We start from the raw sequence: 24,554 nt of genomic DNA on the forward strand, positions 1-24,554 counted from the left end.
GCAGCAGGTATTTTCAGCCTCCCACTTTACATATGAGAAAACTATTCTCTGAGATTCAAGAAAGCAGAGTGTTCTGATTTCAGAACTAGTGTTCTTCACTATTTGCTGTACTTCCAAGTGCCTATACATCAGAAAACAGAAGTGGAAAGTGTCCAGGGAGTCTCAAGTTCACAGGAACAAGGAAGGGGAATCAATACCACAGATCTTAGACCCCAGGTCTCAGGAATATGATGAGGGGTTATCATCATTTCTGGGATGACTCTGTGTGCTGTACCCCTAGGTGGAGGTGAGCCCTCTGGAGAATGCCATCCAAGTGGTTGAGAATAAGAACCAGGAGCTACGCTCCCTGATCAGCCAGTATCAACACAAGCAGGTGCATGGCAACATCAACCTGCTAAGCATGTGCCTGAATGGTGTCATTGATGCAGCTGTCAATGGAGGCATTGCACGCTATCAGGAGGTGAGCTGTGGCCACAGACCAAACCCATGCAGGCAGCCTGGCTGGGAAGGTGACTCACAGGCTTCTCTTTTCAAGATTGTAGTCTCCTTAGGTAGCCTTCCCTACATGCCCTCTCTTGGCTAAACTAACTTGGGATGGTCCTGGAACGAGGCCCTAAGCTCCCTATCACTCCCTATTTCTTTGGCACAGTTCTCTGGTAGGGCCTTTTCTTCATTTTTATTCTCTGAACTCTGATATGGGTAATCTGTAATCCTGATTATGGGAAGATGTTAGGTGCCCTCCAAGAGGAGCCTTGGAGCCCAGCCCATCATGAGAAGTGAGTCATAGGCTGGATAAGAGGCTAGCCCCTACTCCCAGTCCACCAGTCCTGCCTGCCCTACCTAGGCCATCCAGGCTCCATAAGGGACTGGGGTCAGCATCCAGACTTAGATGGCTTGGCCACATTCAATCCTTCTCAGACAAAAAACACACCTCGCCAGGCGCAGTGGCTCATGCCTGTAATCCCAGAACTTTGGGAGGCCGAGGTGGGCGGATCACGAGGTCAGGAGATTGAGACCATCCTGGCTAACACGGTGAAACCCCGTCTCTACTAAAAATACAAGAAAAAATTAGCCGGGCATGGTGGCGGGTGCCTGTAGTCCCAGCTACTCGGGAGGCTGAGGCAGGAGAATGGCGTGAACCCAGGAGGCAGAGCTTGCAGTGAGCCGAGATCACACCACTGCACTCCAGCCTGGGTGACAGAGCAAGACTCCATCTCAAAAAATATATCATAAAATAAAATAAAACACACACACCTCTAATTGCCAGAAGTTCAAACAGGCCAGACTGGTGTATGTACCTATGAGGAGACAGCCTGGCTACGTTTTAGGTGGCATTAGTGAACTCAAATCTCCTGGGCCCCATATAAGTAGTAGTCCTGGGAAGAGTCTTCCTGACTTGGCCTTTCCTTTCACAGGCCTTCTTTGATAAAGATTACATCAACAAGCACCCAGGAGATGCTGAGAAGATCACCCAGCTCAAGGAACTTATGCAGGAGCAGGTATGTCTTGGAGAGCTTGGGGACCAGCAGCCAGGTGAGAAAAGCCATGCACTACAAGATGGCTTCAGTTCTCAGGGGCTGCTCATGGTTCACAGAGTGGCCTTGTTTGTGACCCTGATAGGTTCATGTCCTTGGAGTTGGGCTAGCAGTTCATGAGAAGTTTGTGCACCCAGAAATGCGACCTCTGCATAAGAAGCTAATTGATCAGTTCCAGATGATGCGGGCCAGTCTCTACCATGTAAGTTAATCCCTGTCCTGCCCCTGCTGCAGTAGAACCAGGTGTCACTTTCTCCAGACCTATATACCACAAGCCAAAGGAAAATAGGAGGGAGAGAGCCTGGGTGGGGGCCGGGTCAGGGAGAGAGGCTGTCCTCCCCACAGAGGGACAGGGGGCAAGGATGGATGCTATATCCAGGGGAAGGATGCTAAGGATCCTCTCACTCACTCACTCCCAAAGGAGGAGCCAGATTCAAGGGCAGAGAACATGTTTCAGAGCACTGTGCTAGTGAACAGGTTTTCATATGTGGAGGAAAAGAGCTAAAGTATATGGCCCACATGTAGGGATCTTTTTGGAGATGTTTTTCATCTCAAGAACCTAAAGAGGTAGGCATGGCCTGAGCCAGCCTTCTCTCCCCATCTCCCTCCTCCTCCTCTTCTCTTTCTCTGACCTTCTTCATTCTTCTCCCTCTAATCGTTCTCTTTTCCCTCTTTTTACTCTTCCCCCAACTCTCTTTTCTCCCTCTTTCCCTCCCTCCCTCTCCTTCCCAGCTTCCTCTATCATGTCTGGTGATCCAAGCTCACATCTGAGATAGTCTAGGATGAGCAGTACTTTGATGCTAGCGGTTCTTAAAGGGGTCAGCCAGGTCCTGGGGCTGGACCAGGCTCCTGAAAGTCTCCCTAACTCTGGCCCAGCTCTTCAGCCTCCACAGTAGCATTTGGCCCAAGGACTTAAACACACAAACAGGACTTACATTCCAGGACCAGTATTCCTTGGCAGGGTCTTAGAGGAAGGGCTGACTGGCTGAGGATAGAGCCCCCTAGTCACATACCCAAACCTCATTTTCAACTGTGGGGCCGACTCCAAATGTTTTCTAGAGATCCCTTCCTGCTAAACAGGCTGTCTCCCAGATCTTAAGGGGTATGAGCCCAATTACCTGCTGCTACCTGGCACCCAAGCCAAGTTCTCTTCTCATCACCCAGGACCACTGGGTAGTGGCAGGTCGACAAGAAGTAGAGCTGTTTGAGCTGCACGAGGTTGTCATGAGCAAAAAACATCCCCGTCTAGGGATACCCATGGCCACAGGAGCCCTGAGAGAGGCTGAACTACTTAAACACAGTGGGCCTGACCCATTTGGGGTGGACCTGCTTTGTTCGTGGATGCTGCAGGTTCTGGTCATCTCTGTCCCTCCAGGCTCCCAGTGCAGATCTCAGCCTGTGTGGACAAGTGTGGATAACATGAAAAGAGAAAAAGAAGCTTGTTGTAGTTTGAGGGGTAGGGGCACATTTTCCAGAGGAAAGCCTGGAGATCCTGAAATTTCTCCCATCTGTTAGGATTCTCCCGTGGTATTTCAAGGTGAAATATGCAGAGAAGCTCTTTTGCATCTCCGCCTTAAAATTGGAGTGTCGTTTAGTTAGGAACTTGGGCAGTATTGCTGAGCCTGGTGGGTGTTCATTCCACTACTTCTCATTCCAAGGTCTCCTGCATACTTCCCCATCACAGCAGGTGACCCAGGCAGGCTGGAGCCTGGCCAGTGGGGAGGTTCTCTGCCATGTGGGTTGCAGCAAAAAGCACAAAACACTTTCCTATATACATCACATTCTTCCGTGTGCACACATATCCTTTATCCAGCTACAGAAATACATTTTAGCCCTCTGTATACTTTGGAAGAAGTGGGTGGAAAACCCGGTGCTTCTTCACACCAAGCTCAGAAATATCCCCAGTGGACGTAGGGCCCCTGTTCACTACAGATTTTGAAGGACTTGAGGAAACCTGAACAGTTATTTCCTCTGAGTTGCACACAGGGACGCAAACAAACATGCTGTCACCTAGTAGGGTTTGAGATCAGAAGTGTGTGCCCAGAAATCTGTATACTTAATATGAATTAATTAAGCTAAAATAGATCTGTGCTATTTTTCAGTTACATACATCGGGATTTTATGTTCTGTCTCCCCGTAGACTGTGTCACAGACAACCCAGGTCACTAAGAGCTGGGCCATTTAGCAGTCTAATAAAACTTGACACCAATCCTTATGTAATTGGTGCCCACTGATTGACAACTAATAATAAGCTCTTCCTCTCCTTTTTCCCAAATCTTGTTCTACTTATTCCATAGCGAGAAAACCTGTTAACACACTCCTATGAGCTCAGACCAGCTTCAGTTCATTCCAGATATGCTTCTCTTAGTGTGGCGTCAACCTGGGGCCTCGCACACGGCCTTGGGTCTAGGTTCCCATGCAGTTAGGAGGGTGTTTTAGTCATGAAGGGGGCATTGCCAAAAGGAAGCAGTTCAGGTTCAGCCAACCATATGACTATTTTGTTTCTTTTAGATTTTTGATCACCAGTCAGTTCTTCCCTCATATCCCTTAGTTACTTATTTATTCTTTACTCTCTATGAAGGGGCATTCATTTCTCAACAGGAGTTTCCAGGTTTGGATAAGCTAAGTCCTGCATGTTCAGGCACCAGCACCCCACGGGGAAATGTTCTGGCATCCCATAGCCCCATGAGTCCGGAGAGCATCAAGATGACCCATCGGCACAGGTATGGCCTTAGGGCTGGGGAGGGTTCCCTCTGGAGAGGTGAGTCTAAATTGTCAAGGGTCAGACAAAAGAGTCCTTGTGTATACTCATATTCCCTCTTACCCATGCACACAGCAAACACTTATGTGGCTCCTGCCATAGGACCCACACCCTGCATTCAGTCAGTCACTATCCTGGTTAAGGGAAGTGTATACATGATATTGTGGCAGCATGGAGGAGGGGGCATTTGGGGAAGTCTTGAAGGATAAATAGATGTTTGCTAGGGGTTAGGAGGGTGATAGGGCAAGATCTAGGCAAATTGACTGACACATGCAGAAGCCTCAAGATATGAACAAGCCAGCTTGGTCAGCACTCTGAGTAGAGTCAAGTGGCTGGAGTGCAGGATTCCAGGGCATGGAAAAGGGGATAGGACCAACTCTGAATGGGCCTTGTTCATGCAGGCCTTTGGACTTGATCCCAAGGAGAATGAGGATCACCAAGTCAGTTTTAAGGAAGAAACAGCATAGTGATGTGAACATCAAAGACTGGTTTGCCTGGGCTCAACTGAGAATACTGAAAGTCTCTAGGCCAGGAAGGCCAGGTTGGAGGAGGAGACCAGTGAGAGGAGCCCCTCACTTAGGCTTGTTTTCCAGTGTGAGTGGCAACTCAGCACAGAATGGGCACTTAGGAACAAATGAATGAGAGGTTTTCCTGGTATTGCTAGAGGAGAGCTATTGACAAGCCTTTTGGCCACAGATGTGGAAAGAGGACTGCAGATAGTTCACAGCCGGCTATTTTGGTAGCTTCCCACACTAGGAAGAAGCCTCTGACCAAGGAGCAGATCCCATCATGGTGTGGGGGGTGGAGGGGTGGGCACTGACCCAGACTAATACCCCATAGAAAGGGGGACCTGAGATCTTTGACCTGATTTGGCATATCTCTTTATTCCTCCTGAGAAACTGCTAATGTCGTTAAACTGAGTGGCCATAAGCCATGTAGCTGTAGATAGAGGCTTGTCCGGTGTACCACACCATTGTCTCTCCCAGACCAAGGGCTCCTGAGTAGCAGGGTACAGCTCAGGACTGCTCCAGGCCTCAGATGGGTATGAGCATTGGCTGTGGAACCCTCCAAACCGATGGTAGCTGAAACCAGGGATGACTGTTCCACACATTCTGCTCTATTGTCCCCCTGCCACCTGCCATCGGCCTGACTCCTCCCTATTTCCCACTCTTGCTCACAGCCCCATGAACTTGATGGGCACAGGCCGCCATTCATCATCCTCTCTCTCCTCACATGCGTCTAGTGAAGCAGGAAACATGGTGATGCTGGGCGACGGCTCCATGGGCGATGCTCCCGAGGACCTGTACCACCACATGCAGGTACAGAGCTGTCCAGGGAGAGTGGGCCAGGGCACCATGCCTACAGGACTCACCTTGCTGTTGCAATGTCTGATCTGAGGGCTGGCAACCCTGCCTAATTCTCTAGCTCCGAATTCAGAACACCCCTCATCAGAGCTAGAAAGCCGCCTTTCCTCCACACACCATCCTAAGTATCAGTTCCCAGGCCTTATTTCCCAAGAAGAAAATCCAGCTTCAGCCCTGGTTGCTTTAAGAGATCCCATGGGAAAGATCCTCTGCCAGAGTGCCCCCTTGCCTGGCATTCCTGTTGGCTTAGTCCTGCTTCCTCCGTGGTCACCGTAGTATGGCCAGCCCAACAACTTTGTTCCATATGGGTGGTATGGGTGGCCCCTAGTGCCCAACCATTAGCCTGGCCTCCATCAGGGCTCAGGGTATAGCATAAGGCACTGGGGCAGAGCACCTCAGGGCATGAAAAAGCCAACTCTGTGCCAGCCCTAAAGTCCTGGCCATTCAGACCTCTACCCTGCTGATTTTTCTCCCTTTGCAGCTTGCGTATCCCAATCCCAGGTACCAGGGCTCGGTCACCAACGTCTCTGTTCTGTCCTCGTCCCAGGCAAGCCCTTCTTCCTCCAGCCTGAGTTCCACTCACTCAGCACCATCCCAGATGATTACCTCTGCCCCTTCCAGTGCCCGAGGTAAGGACGGCAGGGTGCTGCTTGCAGACTGGAGAAGGGAGGTCTTCATGAACCCCACTCAGCTTCCCGTTATCTGTGACTGTGTCATTGAGAGCAGCCCTGTGACTTAGAGAATACTCATTTGTGCTTTTACCACTAAGGACTCAAGTGTTCCTGCCTCCAGGCCTCTTCTCTGGCTGGCTTTAGACTCCACTCTGAGCAGTGGCTGCTGCTGTGTAGCCATTGCATTTCTACCTCAGTGAAAGGACACACAGCTTAGAAGAAAGCTCACTTCTTTCTCATTGAAATTTTTGCTAGAACAAAGATCAAAGTCAAGGCAAAAGTCAGTATTTTGTCTTGAGGAATCAGGCATGATGACAAAGTATGGAAAGTAAATCGGGAGACTAAAATTAACCCTGGAAAATGTTATTCTAAAACAGTAACAGCAACCAAAAAGTTTTTCTTCAGTTGGGAAAGGCTTTCTCAGAAGAGATGGCTCTGTAAAAACCTATTTACTTTGCCAATTATTACTTGATTTCTAGTTCAGTTGAATAAATATTGTTCTTTGAGAGCCAGCATCTTTTTCACATTCTAATCCTAGTTCCCAAGTGAAAGTTGATTCTGCCCTTGTAGACAGAAACATTTGCTGTGGAATGGAAATTAGCTGTGGTAAATAGGATCTAATGCTTTCCAGGGTTGGCTTTGCAGGGTAGTGACAGTGGTCTGAACTTGCCAACCAGTCACTTGCTCTTGCTTCCAGGCTTCAGAAGGAGGGAGTCTCTTTGTTCTTCTCATTATTATGAAACCAAAGAAAAATAGCACAAATGTATTTATTTATTTATTTTTATTATTGTACTTTAAATTCTGTGGTACATGTGCACACGTGCAGGTTTGTTACATATGTATACGTGTGCCATGCTGGTGTCCTGCGCCCATTAATTCGTCATTTACATTGGGTATATATTCTAATGCTATCCCTTCCCCCTCCTGCCACCCCACAACAGGCCCCAGTGCTGATGTTCCCCACCCTGTGTCCAAGTGTTCTCATTGTTCAATTCCCACCTATGAGTGAGAACATGCAGTGTTTGGTTTTCTGTCCTTGCAATAGTTTGCTCAGAATGATGGTTTCCAGCTTCATCCATATCCCTACAAAGGACATGAATTCATCCTTTTTTATGGCTGCATAGTATTCCATGGTGCATATGTGCCACATTTTCTTAATCCAGTCTATCATTGATGGACATTTGGGTTGGTTCCAAGTCTTTGCTATTGTGGATAGTGCTGCCATAAACATATGTGTGCATGTGTCTTTATAGCAGCATGATTTATAATCCTTTGGGTATATACCTGGTAATGGGATGGCTGGGTCAAATGGTATTTCTAGTTCTAGATCCTTGAGGAATCGCCACACTGTCTTCCACAATGGTTGAACTAGTTTACAGTCCCACCAACAGTGTAAAAGTGTTCCTATTTCTCCACATCCTCTCCAGCACCTGTTGTTTCCTGGCTTTTTAATGATCACCATTCTAACTGGTGTGAGATGGTATCTCATTGTGGTTTTGATTTACATTTCTCTGATGACCAGTGATGATGAGCATTTTTTCATGTGTTTGTTCGCTGCATAAATGTCTTGTTTTGAGAAGTGTCTGTTCATATCCTTTTCCCACTTTTTGATGGGGTTGTTTGTTTTTTTTCTTATAAATTTGTTTAAGTTCTTTGTAGATTCTGGATACTAGCCCTTTGTCAGATGGGTAGATTGTAACAATTTTCTCCGATTCTGTAGGTTGCCTGTTCACTCTGATGGTAGTTTCTTTTGCTGTGCAGAAGCTCTTTAGTTGAATTAGATCCCATTTGTCAATTTTGGCTTTTGTTGCCGTTGCTTTTGGTGTTCTAGTCATGAAGTCCTTGCCCATGCCTGTGTCCTGAATGGTATTACCTAGGTTTTCTTCTAGGGATTTTATGGTTTTAGGTCTAACATTTAAGTCTTTAATCCATCTTGAATTAATTTTTGTATAAGGTATAAGGAAGGGATCCTGTTTCAGCTTTCTACACATGGCTAACCAGTTTTCCCAGCACCATTTATTAAATAGGGAATCCTTTGCCCATTTCTTGTTTTTGTCAGGTTTGTCAAAGATCAGATGGTTGTAGATGTGCAGTACTATTTCCAAGGGCTCTGTTCTGTTCCATTGGTCTATATCTCTGTTTTGTTACCAGTACCATGCTGTTTTGGATACTGTAGCCTTGTAGTATAGTTTGAAGTCAGGTAGTGTGATGCCTCCAGCTTTGTTCTTTTGCCTTAGGATTGCCTTGGCAGTGCAGGTTCTTTTTTGGTTCCATATGAACTTTAAAGTAGTTTTTCCCAATTCTGTGAAAAAAGTCATTGGTAGCTTGATGGGGATGGCATTGAATCTATAAATTACCTTGGGCAATATGGCCATTTTCACGATATTGATTCTTCCTATCCATGAGCATGGAATGTTCTTCCATTTGTATATGTCCTCTTTTATTTCGTTGAGCAGTGATTTGTAGTTCTCCTTGAAGAGGTCCTTCACATCCCTTGTTAGTTGGATTCCTAGGTATTTTATTATCTTTGAAGCAATTGTGAATGGGAGTTCACTCATGATTTGGCTCTCCGTTTGTCTGTTATTGGTATATAGGAAGGCTTGTGATTTTTGCACATTGATTTTGTATCCTGAGACTTCACTGACGTTGCTTATCAGCTTAAGGAGATTTTGGGCTGAGACGATGGGGTTTTCTAAATATACAATCATGTTATCTGCAAACAGGACAATTTGACTTCCTCTTTTCCTGATTGAATACCCTTTATTTCTTACTCTTGCCTGATTGCCCTGGCCAGAACTTCCAACACTATGTTGAATAGGAGTGGTGAGAGAAGGCATCCCTGTCTTGTGCCAGTGTTCAAAGGGAATGCTTCCAGTTTTTGTCCTTTCAGTATGATATTGGCTGTGGGTTTGTCATAAGTAGCTCTTATTATTTTGAGATATGTTCCATCAATACCTAGTTTATTGAGAGTTTTTAGCATGAAGCACTGTTGAATTTTGTCAAAGGCCTTTTCTGCATCTATTGAGATAATCATGTGGTTTTTGTCTTTGGTTCTGTTTATGTGATGGATTACGTTAATTGATTTGCATATGTTGAACCAGCCTTGCATCCCAGGGATGAAGCCAACTTGATCGTGGTGGATAAGCTTTTTGATGTGCTGCTGGATTCAGTTTGCCAGTATTTCACTGAGGATTTTTGCATCAATGTTCATCAGAGATATTGGTCTAAAGTTCTCTTTTTTTGTTGTGTCTCTGCCAGGCTTTGGTATCAGGATGATATTAGCCTCATAAAATGAGTTAGGGAGGATTCCCTCTTTTTCTATTGATTGGAATAGTTTCAGAAGAATGGTACCAGCTCCTCTTTGTACCTCTGGTAGAATTTGGCTGTGAATCCATCTGGTCCTGAACTTTTTTTAGATGGTAGGCTATTAATTATTGCCTTAATTTCAGAACCTGTTATTGGTCTATTCAGGGATTCAACTTCTTCCTGGTTTAGTCTTGGGAGGGTGTATGTGTCCAGGAATTTATCAATTTCTTCTAGATTTTCTAGTTTATTTGCATAGAGGTGTTTATAGTATTCTCTGATGGTAGTTTGTATTTCTGTGAGATCGGTGGTGATCCCCTTTATCATTTTTTATTGCATCGATTTGATTCTTCTGTCTTCTTTATTGGTGTTGCTAGCGGTCTATCAATTTTGTTGATCTTCTCAAAAAAACCAGCTCCTGGATTCATTGATTTTTTTTGTGTGTGTGTGTGTGTGTGTGTGTGTGTGTGTCTCTTATCTCCTTCAGTTCTGTTCTGATCTTAGTTATTTCTTGCCTTCTGCTAGCTTTTGAAGTGTTTGCTCTTGCTTCTCTAGTTCTTTTAATTGTGATATTAGGGTGTCAATTTTAGGTCTTTCCTACTTTCTCTTGTGGGGATTTAGTGCTCTAAATTTCCCTCTACATACTGCTTTAAATGTGTCCCAGAGATTCTGGTATGTTGTGTCTTTGTTCTCACTGGTTTCAAAGAACATCTTTATTTCTGCCTTCATTTCATTGTGTACCCAGTAGTCATTCAGGAGCAGGTTGTTCAGTTTCCATGTAGTTGAGCAGTTTTTAGTGAGTGTCTTAATCCTGAGTTCTAGTTTGATTGCACTGTGGTCTGAGAGAGAGTTTGTTATAATTTTTGTTCTTTACATTTGCTGAGGAGTGCTTATGTGGTCAATTTTGGAATAAGTGTGATGTGGTGCTGAGAAGAATGTATATTCTGTTGATTTGGGATGGAAAGTTCTGTAGATGTGTATTAGATCCGCTTGGTGCAGAGTTGAGTTCAATTCCTGGATATCCTTGTTAACTTTCTGTCTCGTTGATCTGTCTAATGTTGACAGTGGGGTGTTAAAGTCTCCCATTATTATTGTGGGGGAGTCTAAGTCTCTTTGTAGGTCTCCAAGGACTTGCTTTATGAATCTGGGTGCTCCTGTGTTGGGTGCATATATATTTAGGATAGTTAACTCTTCTTGTTTGAATTGATCCCTTTACCATTATGTAATGGCCTTCTTTGTCTCTTTTGATCTTTGTTGGTTTAAAGTCTGTTTTATCAGAGATTAGGATTGCAACCCCTGCTTTTTTTGTTTTCCATTTGCTTGGTAGATCTTCCTCTATCCCTTTATTTTGAGCCTATGTGTGTCTCTGTATGCGAGATGGGTCTCCTGAATACAGCACACTGATGGGTCTTGACTCTTTATCCAACTTGCCAGTCTGTGTCTTATAATTGGAGCATTTAGCCCATTTACATTTAAGGTTAATATTGTTATGTGTGAATGTGATCCTGTCATTATGATGTTAACTGGTTATTTTGCTCATTAGTTGATGCAGTTTATTCCTAGCATCCATGGTCTTTACAATTTGGCATGTTTTTGCAGTGGTTGGTACCGGTTGTTCCTTTCCATGTCTAGTGCTTCCTTCAGGATCTCTTGTAAGGCAGGCCTGGTGGTGACAGAATCTCTTAGCATTTGTTTGTCTGTAAAGGATTTTATTTCTCCTTCACTTATGAAGCTTAATTTGGCTGGATATGAAATTCTGGGTTGAAAATTCTTTAAGAATGTTGAATATTGGCCCCCACTCTCTTCTGGCTTGTAGAGTTTCTGCCGAGAGATCCACTGTTAGTCTGATGGGCTTTCCTTTGTGGGTAACCCGACCTTTCTCTCTGGCTGCCCTTAACATTTTTCCCTTCATTGCAACTTTGGTGAATCTGGCAATTATGTGTCTTGGAGTTGCTGTTCTCGAGGAGTATCTTTGTGGCATTCTCTGTATTTCCTGAATTTGAATGTTGGCCTGCCTCGCTAGATTCGGGAAGTTCTTCTGGATAATATCCTGAAGAGTGTTTTCCAACTTGGTTCCATTCTCCCCGTCACGAATAGGAGCAGCTCCAGTCTGCAGCTCCCAGCGTGAGTGACACAGAAAACAGGTGATTTCTGCATTTCCAACTGAGGTACCAGGTTCATCTCACAAGGGCTTGTCAGACAGCGGGTGCAGCCCACGGAGCAGGGCGGGACATCGCCTCACCCGGGAAGCGCAAGGGGTCAGGGAATTCCCTTTCCTAGCAAAGGGAAGCCATGACACATGGTACCTGGAAAATCAGGACACTCCCACCCTAATACTGCGCTTTCCCGATGGCCTTAGCAAACGGCACACCAGGAGATTATATCCCGCGCCTGGCTCGGAGGATCCCACGCCTGTGGAGCCTCGCTTACCTCTGTCTAAGCAGTCTGAGAGCAAACTGCGAGGTGGCAGCGAGGCTGGGGGAGGGGCGTCCGCCATTGCTGAGGCTTAAGTAGGTAAACAAAGTGGCCGGGAAGCTCAAACTGGGTGGAACCCACCGCAGCTCAAGGAGGCCTGCCTGCCTCTGTAGACTCCACCTCTAGGGGCAGAGCATAGCTGAACAAAAGGCAGCAGAAACTTCTGCAGAATTAAACATCCCTGTCTGACAGCTTTGAAGAGAGCAGTGGTTCTCCCAGCATGGAGTTTGAGATCTGAGAATGGACAGACTGCCTCCTCAAGTGGGTCCTTGACCCCCGAGTAGTCTAACTGGGAGGCATCTCCCAGTATTCGGCAACTGACACCTCATAAGGCAGGGTGCACCTCTGAGACAAATCTTCCAGAGGAGGGATCAGACAGCAACATTTGCTGTTCTGCAGCCTCCACTGGTGATAGCCGGGCAAACCGGGTCTGGAGTGGACCTCCAGCAAACTCCAATAGACCTGCACCTGAGGGTCCTGACTGTTAGAAGGAAAACTAACAAATAGAAAGGACATCCATACCAAAACCCCATCTGTACGTCACCATCATCAAAGACCAAAGGTAGATAAAACCACAAAGATGGGGAGAAACCAGAGCAGAAAAGCTGAAAATTCTAAAAATCAGAGCACCTCTTCTCCTCCAGAGGAATGCAGCTCCTTGCCAGCAATGGAACAAAGCTGGACGGAGAATGACTTTGACGAGTTGAGAGAAGGAGGCTTAGATGATCAGTAATAACAAACTTCTCTCAGCTAAAGGAGGATGTTCGAACCCATCGCAAAGAAGCTAAAAACCTTGAAAAAAGAGTAGATGAATGGCTAACTAGAATAAGAGTGTAGAGAAGTCCTTAAATGACCTGATGGAGCTGAAAACCATGGCACGAGAACTACGTGATGCATGCACAAGCTTCAGTAGCCGATTTGATCAACTGGAAGAAAGGGTATCAGTGATTGAAGATCAAATGAATGAAATGAAGCGAGAAGAGAAGTTTAGAGAAAAAAGAGTAAAAAGAAACGAACAAAGCCTCCAAGAAATATGGGACTATGTGAAAAGACCAAATCTACGTCTGAATGGTGTAACAGTACAAATTTATGACATGAGAAGTCGTTAAGGAAAGAAGCTCTCCAAAGCACAGAAACCCATGAAGCCCACAACTGGGAGTGATGGAGAGAAGCCCACAGTAGGAGTGATGGCCATGTGGCACAGTGAAAAGATGCAGTGACCACCTGGGAAAAGCCTTGGCGGATTGTAGAGGGAAGTGGAGTAAGGTTGCAGCAGGCAGTCAGACTTCCACCTGAAGTATTCAGACCAAGCCCTAATTTCCAGGGCAAGGGGATTAAGGCCACCTAGCCAGTTCATGGCCAAGCTAAGTTTGGTTCACAAATCTTTCACTCACCAGCCCTCACTCTCATGCCCATTCCACTGCCCATATTGCCTCCCTAGCATGGACTCTGAGGTCAGAAAAGGGGAGCCAGCATTTGAAAGCAGACATTTCTAGTACTAAATAGGACAAATGAACCAAAAGATTGGTGCATGCTGAAGATTTGTCAGTATGTGAAGGCTGCAGACATAGAGAAGGAGCAGTGATACGTGTTATGAAGAAGGCACATTGAAAGACAGCCTTGGGAATAAAAAGAAACCCTGAGCGATGAATGCCACAGTTGAGGTTGGCATTTACAGTATCTTCAGGTAAATAGTCCTGAACAGAGCTGCAGAAACAGATTTTGTAATCCCTCTGGTTTTGTTTTTTTCCCTAACCTAAAGCATATCTAAGATATGCTCAGACATATCTAAGACTTTATCTGGTATTCTTGCTGAGGACAGATCTCTGAATCATGATGACTGATAAACACAGAAGGCAACCAAGGATGAACATTTGAACTCAATTACACTCTGACATTGGTCAGACACTTCCTCTAGGCTGTTTCAGATACTCAGTGTCCTGAAAAGAAGAAAGAGGAGGAATAAGCAGGCCCTGCTGTTGGGGACCTCACAGGCTGGCGGTTACCACCTTTTCCTTCCAGCTATTGACTGATTTATTCACTTATCAAGCTTTTACTGAATGCTCGTGAGGAATCTGCATGGCTCTTGCCTTAGGGGCAGGTGGTGCACTACGTCAGTGCTGAATAGAGAGAAATTATCTTCTCCTTGTTTGGAAATAACTCCTTTTTACTTCAAATGACTTGGTTATCTGTTGCTGCATAATAAACCACCCCCAAAACTTCTGAAAACAATCTATTATCATCTCTTATTCTGTGGGTTTACAGGGCTCACTGAGCAATTCTCACTTGGAGTCAGATGTCACTGGCTGGAATCATCTAAAGGCTCAGCTGGGCTGGATATTCAAGATGGCTCACATACGTGGCTGACAATTGATGCTGGTGGTCAGCTGGGGGTGCGGCTGGGGCTGTCAACTTGAGCCCCTACATATGACCTTTCCATGTGACTTAGACTTCTCACAGCATGGCAGCTGATTATCCCCAGAGAAAGCATTCCAAGAGACCCAGGAAGAAGCCTCAAGGCTCCTTTTTACCCAGCCTTGGATGTCCCAGGAAGTCCCCATGTTTCTATTGTCTCGTCAAGTCACTAATGTCAACCCAGATACCAGAGAGGGGAATGCGATTACACCTCATGTTGTAAGGAATGGCGTGTGTGTTTTGGGAGGGAAGGCGTTGATGGTCACCATTTTTGGAGAGGAGCTGTCACAATGGCCAAACTCTGGAATATCACACAGAGGAAGGCTGAGAGAAGCCCCTTCCCTTTTGGGGGTAAATATTAAGTGCAAAAATAAGCAAAATGGTTAACTAGAACTGGGCCCAAAGAGAATAGTGACAAGATCAGAGGAAGTAAGAAAGAAAGGAAGTCCCTTCTAGACCACAACTTCCATACAATCCGTGTGCAGGCTCATCTGGAGAAAGGTGCAGGTCCTACATCTGTCAAGCACAGTGTTAGGCCCTGGGAGACAAAATAGAAGGGTCTGTGTGACATGGCATCATAGAGAAAGACTGATACTTTCAAATGCATGTAGTAGATGTAGATGCACTCTGGGCTAAAAAGGGAGGAAACAGTCCACTCTGTTTGAGGTTTGTGTTTGGTATTACCAGGGAGGGGAAAGCTTTCATAAAGGTGATCTTGAGGGAAGTCCTTTGCATTGGGGTTACTTTCCCCGCTCTCAAGAGTGGTCATGAGACCAGTGGCCTTCCTTGCCATACCCATGGACACTGCTGTGATTCCTGTTGCTTTGGAGATGTCAGAGAGGAATGGCCTGCAAGGCAGTCTAAACTCTTGTGAGTTGACAGCTCCCCCTGCTGATCAAAAGGCTGATTGGAGCTAGGAAACAGGGATTTTGAATAATCCTTAAGTAATTCATTGACACTGGGGTTTACTAGACTACAACTCACATAATTTAGAAGTCCCACGAACACAGAAACCCTTGTGGTGTTCAAATGTTTTCATGAAAAGTAACCATCACCTTCTCCTACCATGGGATTGGCTGCCCAGGGCAGAGGGCAGGGGGAGGGAAGTGAAGTGGTACGGGTAAAAAATTTAGTGGTGGCACAGAGCACCCCTTTGTGGCCACCATAGCCAGAGAGACCACCATAACAAGAGTCTGAATCTTCAGCAGAGCCCCTGAGCCCTGGCTACAGCCTTCAGGCTTCTGTATCTCCATCCTAACCCCCTCACACAGATCAGCATATTGAGTATGCAGATGTGGGGCTTTCTTTATGAGCTGTGAGCTCCATGAGGTAAGAGATCACAGACAACCTAAGCAAGACAGTATACCAGGTTCCAATCACATGCTTGGTGTGGAATGGGCATTAGATACGGGTTTGATGTTACTGAGTTGGTCTAAAAGTGCTGTGTTTTTTTGTGCATACTGAACAGAGAGTAGTCCTGTCTAGAGCTGTGGGCTGCAAGGCTCAGGAAGCATTCTGAGAGTTTCTTGCTGGGAAAGCATTATATCAGTCAGTGAGAATAGGTGCTTTTTCCATTTCTCTTTACATAGCCATCTTCTTGAGGTTGCCTAAGAGTACAGGTTCTAAAAGAGAACATAGAAACCAGTAAAATCACAAAATAGCAATTCAGGTTGAGTTTTAAAAATCATACTTTGGGCCGGGCGCGGTGGCTCAAGCCTGTAATCCCAGCACTTTGGGAGGCCGAGACGGGTGGATCACGAGGTCAGGAGATCGAGACCATCCTGGCTAACACGCTGAAACCCCGTCTCTACTAAAAAAATACAAAAAAATAGCCGGGCGAGGTGGTGGGCGCCTGTAGTCCCAGCTACTCGGGAGGCTGAGGCAGGAGAATGGCGTGAACCCGGGAGGCAGAGCTTGCAGTGAGCTGAGATCCGGCCACTGCACTCCAGCCTGGGCGACAGAGCGAGACTCCGTCTCAAAAAAAAAAAAAAAAAAAAAAAAAAAAAAAAAAAAAAAAAAAAAATCATACTTTATTCATTCTCTTACAAGTGAAAGAACATTTTTTAACGACTGGGTCTTAAAGGGTCTTAAAGCCAGCCCTGAGGTTCTACAAACAGGATTACTCAGACCAACTGTGGAAAAAGTTACATTACTGGTATTTATTAAGCTGACTTCTTCAAAGTATTTTAGTCTCATCTTCTTGGACTGACATGAATACAAGAGGAATTTCTCAAGGACTCCTGTGGCAAGCTGGCTGAAGAAGACTTATTTTTAGCTGTGTCCTGACAGTGCTGGCACTGCACACTCAAGGGAAAGCCCCAGAGACCCTGAGTTCCAGAGACACAGAGCCTCTAGGAGCTGCAGATTGACCCCAGCTGCAGATTCAGCTGGAGCCCATGGGTTGGTTTAAACTACCCAGCTTCACTCAGATGACACCCCAGACAGGGGTTTCAACCATAAGAGCCAGGCAGAGGTTTGAGGTCCAGTTGATCCTCCTGTGATGGCTCCGATTCCCCCAGTGGTTTCTCATGGATATGCTGGTATCTGGTACAATGAGCACATTTGGAGGGCCTTCCAAATTACCCATTCCCCCAGGAAAGCCAGCAAGTTACTCTTGCTGCTTCTGTGGAAGATCTTCTCAAGGACCATGGGTTGACAAGTTCCTGGACCTATGGCTGTGGCCTGAATCCATGGGGATGAGTCACACCACATGTGGCTTGGTGTGGCCTCCATAACAGTCCCTCAGGCTAGGGAAAATCACTGCACCCCACAGGAGTAGAACATGAATCAAGTCAACTAAAGAGCCTGGATTAAAGCCCCATAATTTCCACATTAGTTCCATGAACCCTGAGTTCACGGAAGGGCAAGTGTCACAGAGCAAAACCCCAGAGAGCAACCTGAGTGCAAAGCCCTGGCCCCCAGCCAGCCTGGCTCTAGGGCTGCAGTAGGACTGGCAGGAAGGCAGAGGCCAGGCGCTGGGTACCTAGAATTTGGAGGTGGGGAAGCCTCTGAGAAAAGCCGGTAGGGAGTCAGGTGAGAACAGGGCCAGTGGTGCCAGAAGGTAAGTGTGTAAAGACACAGTATGTCAAGTAATAACAGTGTGGCTATGTTATCTGAGTGTGTCTGTCTCTGTGTGAGTGTCTCCATTGCAAGCTGGCCTGTTCCCATGCCTGGACCCCAGGAGAGCCCAGCATACAGGCCACACCCATTCCCTGATAGTGCTGGATGCAGGGAGCCCCTAGCCACCCTGCTCCAGTTCTTAACTCTCCTCACCCTCTGCTTCTGAGCATGGTGGGGGCTGTGTCAGCAGATCTGCATCTCACCAGCCTGCCGTATGTCAGCCTTGGCTGGGACATGAGGTGCAGCCACTGCCACCATCTAACAACCAGGCTCTGCTTCATTCCTCCTGTGCTTGCTGAGTTCATCCTCACCCTAACTGCAAGGGACACCTACCCTGGTTCCCTAATCCTGAGGATGCTTGACTGCTGGACCCTCCATCTGTGGCTTGTCATCTGTGCTTGATTGTTCTCACTTGGTTACAGGCTCTCCCTCTCTGCCAGATAAGTACCGCCATGCCCGTGAAATGATGTTGTTGCTGCCCACATACCGGGACCGCCCAAGCAGTGCCATGTATCCAGCAGCCATCCTGGAGAATGGACAGGTAATAGACCCACCACACTGACTGCCCTCTGCTCCAAGGGAAGCCTGTGCTTCCCTCCTTGCATTTGCTGGGCCTTCTGCATTGTTCTACATGCCTCTCTCATTCCACTGTAAGATCCCTCAAAAGGCTGCTGGGCTCCTGGATGTGGAGTGCAGTGAACCTGAGGACCAGCAATCCAGACAGAGTGTAGGCGTGAGTAGAATGGTGGCAGGAACCACCACTGGAACCAGCACTGCTCATGTAGCTATCTGTCCTTCCCGCCAGATTCCTGGACTCCTCATCCCTAAACAGTCTAGCGGAGGTCATTGGTTCTTTGCAGCCTGTCCTGAGAAGGCAGTGGTGGACACATTGGTCTGGAAGATGTTCTTCCTCCCTATTTGTGTGGCATCCTCACTGGAGCAAAGTCTGCCTCTTTTATTCATCCATCCAGCTGAAGTCCCTCACTACCTGCTGGGCTGTTCTATATGCCATTTGCACAACTCTCCAAATGCTCTGCCTGGGGACCTTGATCCAGAAGCTATAGGGATTAACTCCCTCCCCTGGGCAGTCTGCCCCCACCCTTCTATCAGGTTCCATAAAAGTCACCTCTCAGTGACCATTACCTAGCCTCAGAATGCCAGGAGTTTCTTAGTGGTACCTCCCTGTGCCTGATTGGCTCTGCCAGCTAGAGGGATGAGGTTTGCTTGGCAGCTGCCCATCAAAACAGCAAGTCCTGTCTGTGACACTAGGCTTGATGCTGTCCTTTCCTCTACCTTCGGCGCTAACACGGGCCTGTGCAGGGCCTCTCCAGGAGGCTAAACCTGTCAGTGCTCATGGGGAAGTGGGGATCTCTCTGGCCAGACAAAAGGATGCAAACAGATGCTCCCAGGTAGCTATGTTCTGTTTCTTGGGCCCTACATAAGACAACCTGGGTCCCAGCCAGATACTGGAGGATGATATCGCAAATATTGTGTATAGAAGCAATGAGAACCAGACATCCTGGACAGTCTTTCCTGGGGCTGGCCAGGAGGTCTCAGTATATCTCAAGTGTGAGCTGTACCACTGCTTTGTTTTCCCTGTCTGATCTTGTAATGCCCTGTCTCTTGTGGCCCACAACACTGCCTCCCAAGATATAACTGGTTGTTTTCACTCTCTATAATGTTTATCTCCTTCCTTCAGCCGCCAAATTTCCAGCGAGCCCTGTTCCAGCAAGTGGTCGGAGCCTGCAAACCTTGCAGTGATCCCAATCTGTCTGTGGCTGAAAAAGGTATTGTTCCCCAGGTGGCCTTCCCCCCATGTCTGTCCCCATCGTGAGTGTCTGACTCTTGTCCCTGAGTACCAGCTGGCCAGGGCTAAGCCATACTTCAACACTCAGGTCTGTCTGTCTGTCCAGAATTCTGACCAATTCTTGTGCTCACTATTTAACCCATGTCTGGCTTGATGCTAAGGTTTATATCCTGTATCCCTCCTTCCCCAGGGTCTACCCTCAAAGAGGCCCCAGCTGCCTCCTGCCCTGAGCCCACCTTTATGGAAACTTGGGCTTGTGTGTGCAAACTGTAGACAACTACTTCCCTAGACTCCTCCCAACCACCCGCAGAATTCAGCAGGCCTTGTGGCCCCTTTGGTCCCTCTCAGCTTGGGCCCTCAGGGATCTTTCCTTGGAGCTCAGAATAGGCCATGGCGAAACAAGCCCCAAGAGGAAGGGGAAAGACATGCTATTTCCCAAAGACAGGCTTCTCCAAGTGAAGCCCAGGGTGCCCCAAAGGAGTCCAGTCCTCCTGTTGCCACTGTGGCCAGCAGCTGCTGTGAATTCATCTTTTATTGCCAGGCCACCAACCATACTGTGAGACTGAGCAATCCTCCTTAGACCTGTGGCTGTTTAGAGAGTGGGCATTTTACCCTGTGTTCTGCTTCTGCAAGCTGATGAAAGAAGCAGACTCAGACCTCAGACACAGAGATCTGAGTTAATTTTAACAGAGAGTAATACTAAGTGCAGAGCCTTCCTGCCACCCAGAACCTGGCCTCATATCCACCCCTCTCCTCACAGGTTCTCTGCCTAGCTGTTCCATCTATTGGAGTTTAGGGCACATTCAGTTCCCACCAATACAACCTATCATCCCCTATTCCATCAGAACATGTCCCTCCAAAGCTGTCATCATCACGTTATCATCGTACCTGTTCATCGAGTGCTATGTGCTGTCCCCACTGTTATGCTCTGCCTTTGCTCATCATGGAGGACATACCTCTGTGTCCTCTTTAAAGAGACAAAAAACTGATGGGCACTGAAGCTGGGTGCCCCACCACAAAGGGCCTGGAGACTGGCTGAAGATGCCTTCATAGCTTCAAGGTCGCATATCCCGAAAACATGCAGCTTCTTGGACTTCTGCACCTGTGACCCAAAACAGAGTGCGCTTTTCGCCTGGAGGGCCAGAATCCACAGTGGCATTTCTTCAGCTGAGATGCAGAGCAACGTCAGAAGTAGCCAAGAGTCTAGATGGGCTTAGAGTTCAAACAGGTGCTGTTGGCCAGACCAGGACCCTACCCCAACCAGATACATTAGCGCTTCAGGCCTCAGGCCAAGGCCAGACTACATCAAGGAGCTGGACATGCCCACTACTAGGTGTGGAAGGAAAGGAGGGTTGTCTCAGAACAGAGGTGAGCCCAGAGCAAGCATATCCATACTACAAGGCCAGCATTTAGAGGGCAGCTAATCAGACATTTGCCCAGTGGCAATACACAGGCTGGAGTGTAGCTCCCTAAGTCTCTACCTGGATCCTCCAGGGCAGGAACTGTACATACTTGTCATCATTCTCTTGTCAGTCAGGGTTCTGAGTCCCATGAGGACTACATCTCTCACAGGTATCTCTTTTTGCCACGCAGTGACTCCCAGATCAGGCGAGCCTGCCCTCAGGACCATGGGCTATGCACTGGCGGCCTCAGGCCAGTGCTGGACAGTTGTTAATGGTGAGGGAGGCGACAGGATACAGTTGGGATCACCCCTCTTTTCCTACGATAAGTCATTCTATATTAGCCTTCCCTCTAGCCCCAGTGCACATGTGCTACATGACAAAGGTCTACTGGCCCCACTGCTCATAGACATCAGGCTGCAGGGCAAACTTGATGGTTTCTGGTTTACGTGGAGTCACTCAGGCAGGCACCCTTTTGTAAACCATTACAGCCCTGTCAGCTTTCTTCTCCCATAGCCTTCCTGGCCTAGAGCTCCTTTGAGCCATTGTGGGTGAACATCTGCACCCCTTAATTCTTCCAGGGCTAGGTGTGCATCTGAGATCCTGGGCTGTCCGAACCCCTTTAGGGAAGCTGCCCAGACCCATTTCCAAGCTTCCTATTCCCTGATACTTCTTTGGTGGCTTTTTATGGAGAAGGTGCTTTTTTTGGCAGAGAGGGGAAGGTGCAGGGAGCCTTAGCACCAAGAAGCTCATGCTGCATCTTGTAGAGAGTGTGGGTGAGTGGGCCTGTTCTTGGGATGGCTCAGGCTCTCTGAGGAGGCTATTTGGTGAAAGCCTGACGCTCATTAGATGCAGAATTATTTCCTCCTTTCAGGCAACAGCTAAGTGTCTTGCCTGCAACTCAATCGTTGGCACACCCCTCCTTCCTGCCACCAGCAATCAACAATACCAGGAGACTGGGCAGTTCTCCTCAGAACTGAGGCTGTTTAGACAGTGGAGTTTTACCCTGTGTTCTGCAAGCCCACACCAGTTCCTGAGCAATGAGGAAGATGATGATGATGGATGGATGTCACAATCTTATCCCTGGAGAGCTGAGGGGGCCCAGCCCTTCTGGCCACATCCTTTTCAAAGGACAGACTCTAGTTCCTTCCCTTCCAAAGCTTCTCAGCTCCCATTAGGCCCTGAAATTCCCCTCTCTGTGTCTAGACCAGGAAGAATCCAAACCTCAGGCTCAATGTAGCTACTATGGCCTGAGAACAAATCCAGTGACAGCACCTGGATTGTGAGCTGCTTCTCTGCTGCTAATAGCCCAAAGGGGAGAGTGGAGTTGCCTGGCTCCAACAGAGAAAGGACATATTTCTTTTTGCTGGTATTTGTTCTCTAGGAGGAGCTGGCCAAGAGAATTCACATGTCCACTGCTGCTTCTGCAGAGTGGCACCCTCAGACCCCAAGGTCCAGCCATCATTCCTCTCTCCTTCTGAAAAGTCTGTCATCCCAACTGTGGCTGAGGGGACAGTATTCTGGCAGTAGACTCCTTCTTTAACACAGAAGGGCACTCTGTGCTTCCCTTTATCCTGGGCCCACTGCACCCTGCATCCATGGCACGTGGGTGCTAGGAACTGGGGTTCTCTAGATGCCAAAGGGCACTCATGGGCTCCACAGCCCTCCCTCCTCCTGTTAGGAAGCAGTGAGTCCAACTGAATCTGGGCTGCAGTTTCTTCCAACAGGTACCTGTCTTTGCTCCCTGCTTTTCCTACTGAGCCTGGGCAGTAGGAGAGCTGACTCTAGACTTTGGCAAGGAGCTCTATGTCCTGTGTTCTCTCTATATTCTCTCATTCTCATCTCTACTCTTCTGTCCTGTTTTCTCTTCTCCTCCTGGCGGATCCCAGAGGCTGCAGCTGTTCACTCCTTGCTGCACATTCAGCTGTCTCATCCTGAATACTCTTTAGATACAAGCTCACTCTGTTGCCCTCCTCTTAAGCAGCTTCAATCCCTGGGCAGTCTCCCCTGTGGGCCACAGTGCCTTGCTTGGCCAGTGTTTTTATTTTTTTTTTATTTTTATTTTTATTTTATTTTATTTTTTTTTGAGACGGAGTCTTGCTCTGTCGCCCAGGCTGGAGTGCAGTGGCCAGATCTCCGCTCACTGCAAGCTCCGCCTCCCAGGTTCACGCCATTCTCCTGCCTCAGCCTCCCGAGCAGCTGGGACTACAGGCGCCCGCCACCTCGCCCGGCTAGTTTTTTTTTTTGTATTTTTAGTAGAGACGGGGTTTCACCGTGTTAGCCAGGATGGTCTCGATCTCCTGACCTCGTGATCCGCCCGTCTCGGCCTCCCAAAGTGCTGGGATTACAGGCTTGAGCCACCGCGCCCGGCCAAGGCCAGTGTTTTTAGTTCCAGGTGCTGGCATGCCCCACACGTGTGCTGGATACATGGTGCACACTGGAGAAGCCACAGGCTGTACTTCTCCCAAAGGGTGGCTCAAGAAGTAACCTCCCTTCATGCCATCTGTTTCCACCCTTCAGCTGTGCCAGCAGCCCCCAGCAGCTGGAGTCTGGATAGCGGAGCCCAAGAGGCCCAGCCCTTCCTGTCTGCCCATATGGGGCGCATCCTGGCCCCCCCAGTGCCTCCCCGAAGCCTGCTGCATGGTAAGAAGACCTCCAGCGGGTCCCCAATAGTCCCTGGTCTCAGACTCTGCTCAAGGGCCACAGCAACAACCATCTAAGCTGAGAAGATTGGCCAATCTCTGGGCCGACTCAGCCAAAGCAAAAACACCCCCACCACAGGAAGGATCCTGCTGGGCTTTGGGGTCAGTGAGGTTTCTGAGTACAGCAGGTTAGCTCAGGAAGGCCATCCCAACTAGAAGGCTGAAGACAATGGAATTGACTTTGCCAGGCACACTTCTCACCAGACTGTTTCATCGCCTAGCAGTCGGCTACAGCTGCCGCTGCCTGAGGCCTGTTCCACAGACTCTGAAGCACTCAACTTTTCTGACTTCCTGTGTGGAGTGGGTTTCTTCTACCCCAGCAGCCTGTGTTTTGGAGAAGGCCAGTGTAAAGAGAGGTTTATCCATAGCCCTCAATGCTGAGGGGTCCCCGGGGGACTCTTCTCATGCCTGCCCAGTTGGCCCAGCAAGATGGTGCTGGCATGAAGCCTGTGCAGGGCCCCCAGCTGAGGCTCTGGTTCTGTTCCCTTTGCAGGTCATTACTCCCTACACTTTGACGCCTTCCACCACCCTCTGGGTGATACCCCCCCAGCCCTCCCTGCCCGGACCCTGCGCAAGGTAATGTACTGAAGCGGCAGCCCCACCAGGCTGTGAGATGAGTCATCTTGTCTGCTCTAGAACCACCCTTGGGGTCTACAGGAGGAACTGGAGCCCTCCCCTTCACCTCTCTCCCCAGCCTGGCAGAAGCTGGGGGTGGCCAGAGCCACACTTGAGCTGCAGTTGCACACTTGTGTCCTGCAGCAAATGTGATGGGGGCAGGGAGATCAGAGGGTCCTGGAGACAACAACACACAGTTCCAAGAGTGTGTGGGCAGTGAGCACTGGGAAACCTGGGGGCTGTCAGCCAGCACCAAGGTATCAACACACCATAGTTCGCTAGCTAAACAAACGTTCCTGTGGTGGATCAGAGAGCATTTCAAACTAGAATTCAGTAAAAGAAAGAACTTTATGAAAAACTCAGGAGAGTAAAATTTCCTACCTGTT

At 47.9% G+C, this 24,554-nt stretch overlaps 1 protein-coding gene across 6 annotated transcripts in view; it reads left to right on the forward strand.

The window, feature by feature from the left end:
* The window catches only part of DOCK3 (dedicator of cytokinesis 3), a 688,972-nt gene that overhangs the window by 660,853 nt on the left and 3,565 nt on the right, over nucleotides 1–24,554 (forward strand). For 4 of the 6 annotated variants that reach the window (XM_050780653.1, XM_050780655.1, XM_050780656.1 and 1 more), the window contains 10 exons: nucleotides 281–460; nucleotides 1,416–1,499; nucleotides 1,621–1,737; nucleotides 4,137–4,258; nucleotides 5,477–5,615; nucleotides 6,142–6,289; nucleotides 18,067–18,185; nucleotides 19,344–19,431; nucleotides 23,372–23,494; nucleotides 24,047–24,129. In XM_050780653.1, the coding sequence (XP_050636610.1) occupies nucleotides 281–460; nucleotides 1,416–1,499; nucleotides 1,621–1,737; nucleotides 4,137–4,258; nucleotides 5,477–5,615; nucleotides 6,142–6,289; nucleotides 18,067–18,185; nucleotides 19,344–19,431; nucleotides 23,372–23,494; nucleotides 24,047–24,129 (1,203 nt within the window). The remainder of the gene's footprint in view (nucleotides 1–280; nucleotides 461–1,415; nucleotides 1,500–1,620; nucleotides 1,738–4,136; nucleotides 4,259–5,476; nucleotides 5,616–6,141; nucleotides 6,290–18,066; nucleotides 18,186–19,343; nucleotides 19,432–23,371; nucleotides 23,495–24,046; nucleotides 24,130–24,554) is intronic. The other 2 variants (XM_050780654.1, XM_050780657.1) reach the window with 2 other exon arrangements.

This window comes from Macaca thibetana, chromosome 2 (assembly GCF_024542745.1).
Source record: "Macaca thibetana thibetana isolate TM-01 chromosome 2, ASM2454274v1, whole genome shotgun sequence".
NCBI classification, from domain to species: Eukaryota; Metazoa; Chordata; class Mammalia; order Primates; family Cercopithecidae; genus Macaca; species Macaca thibetana.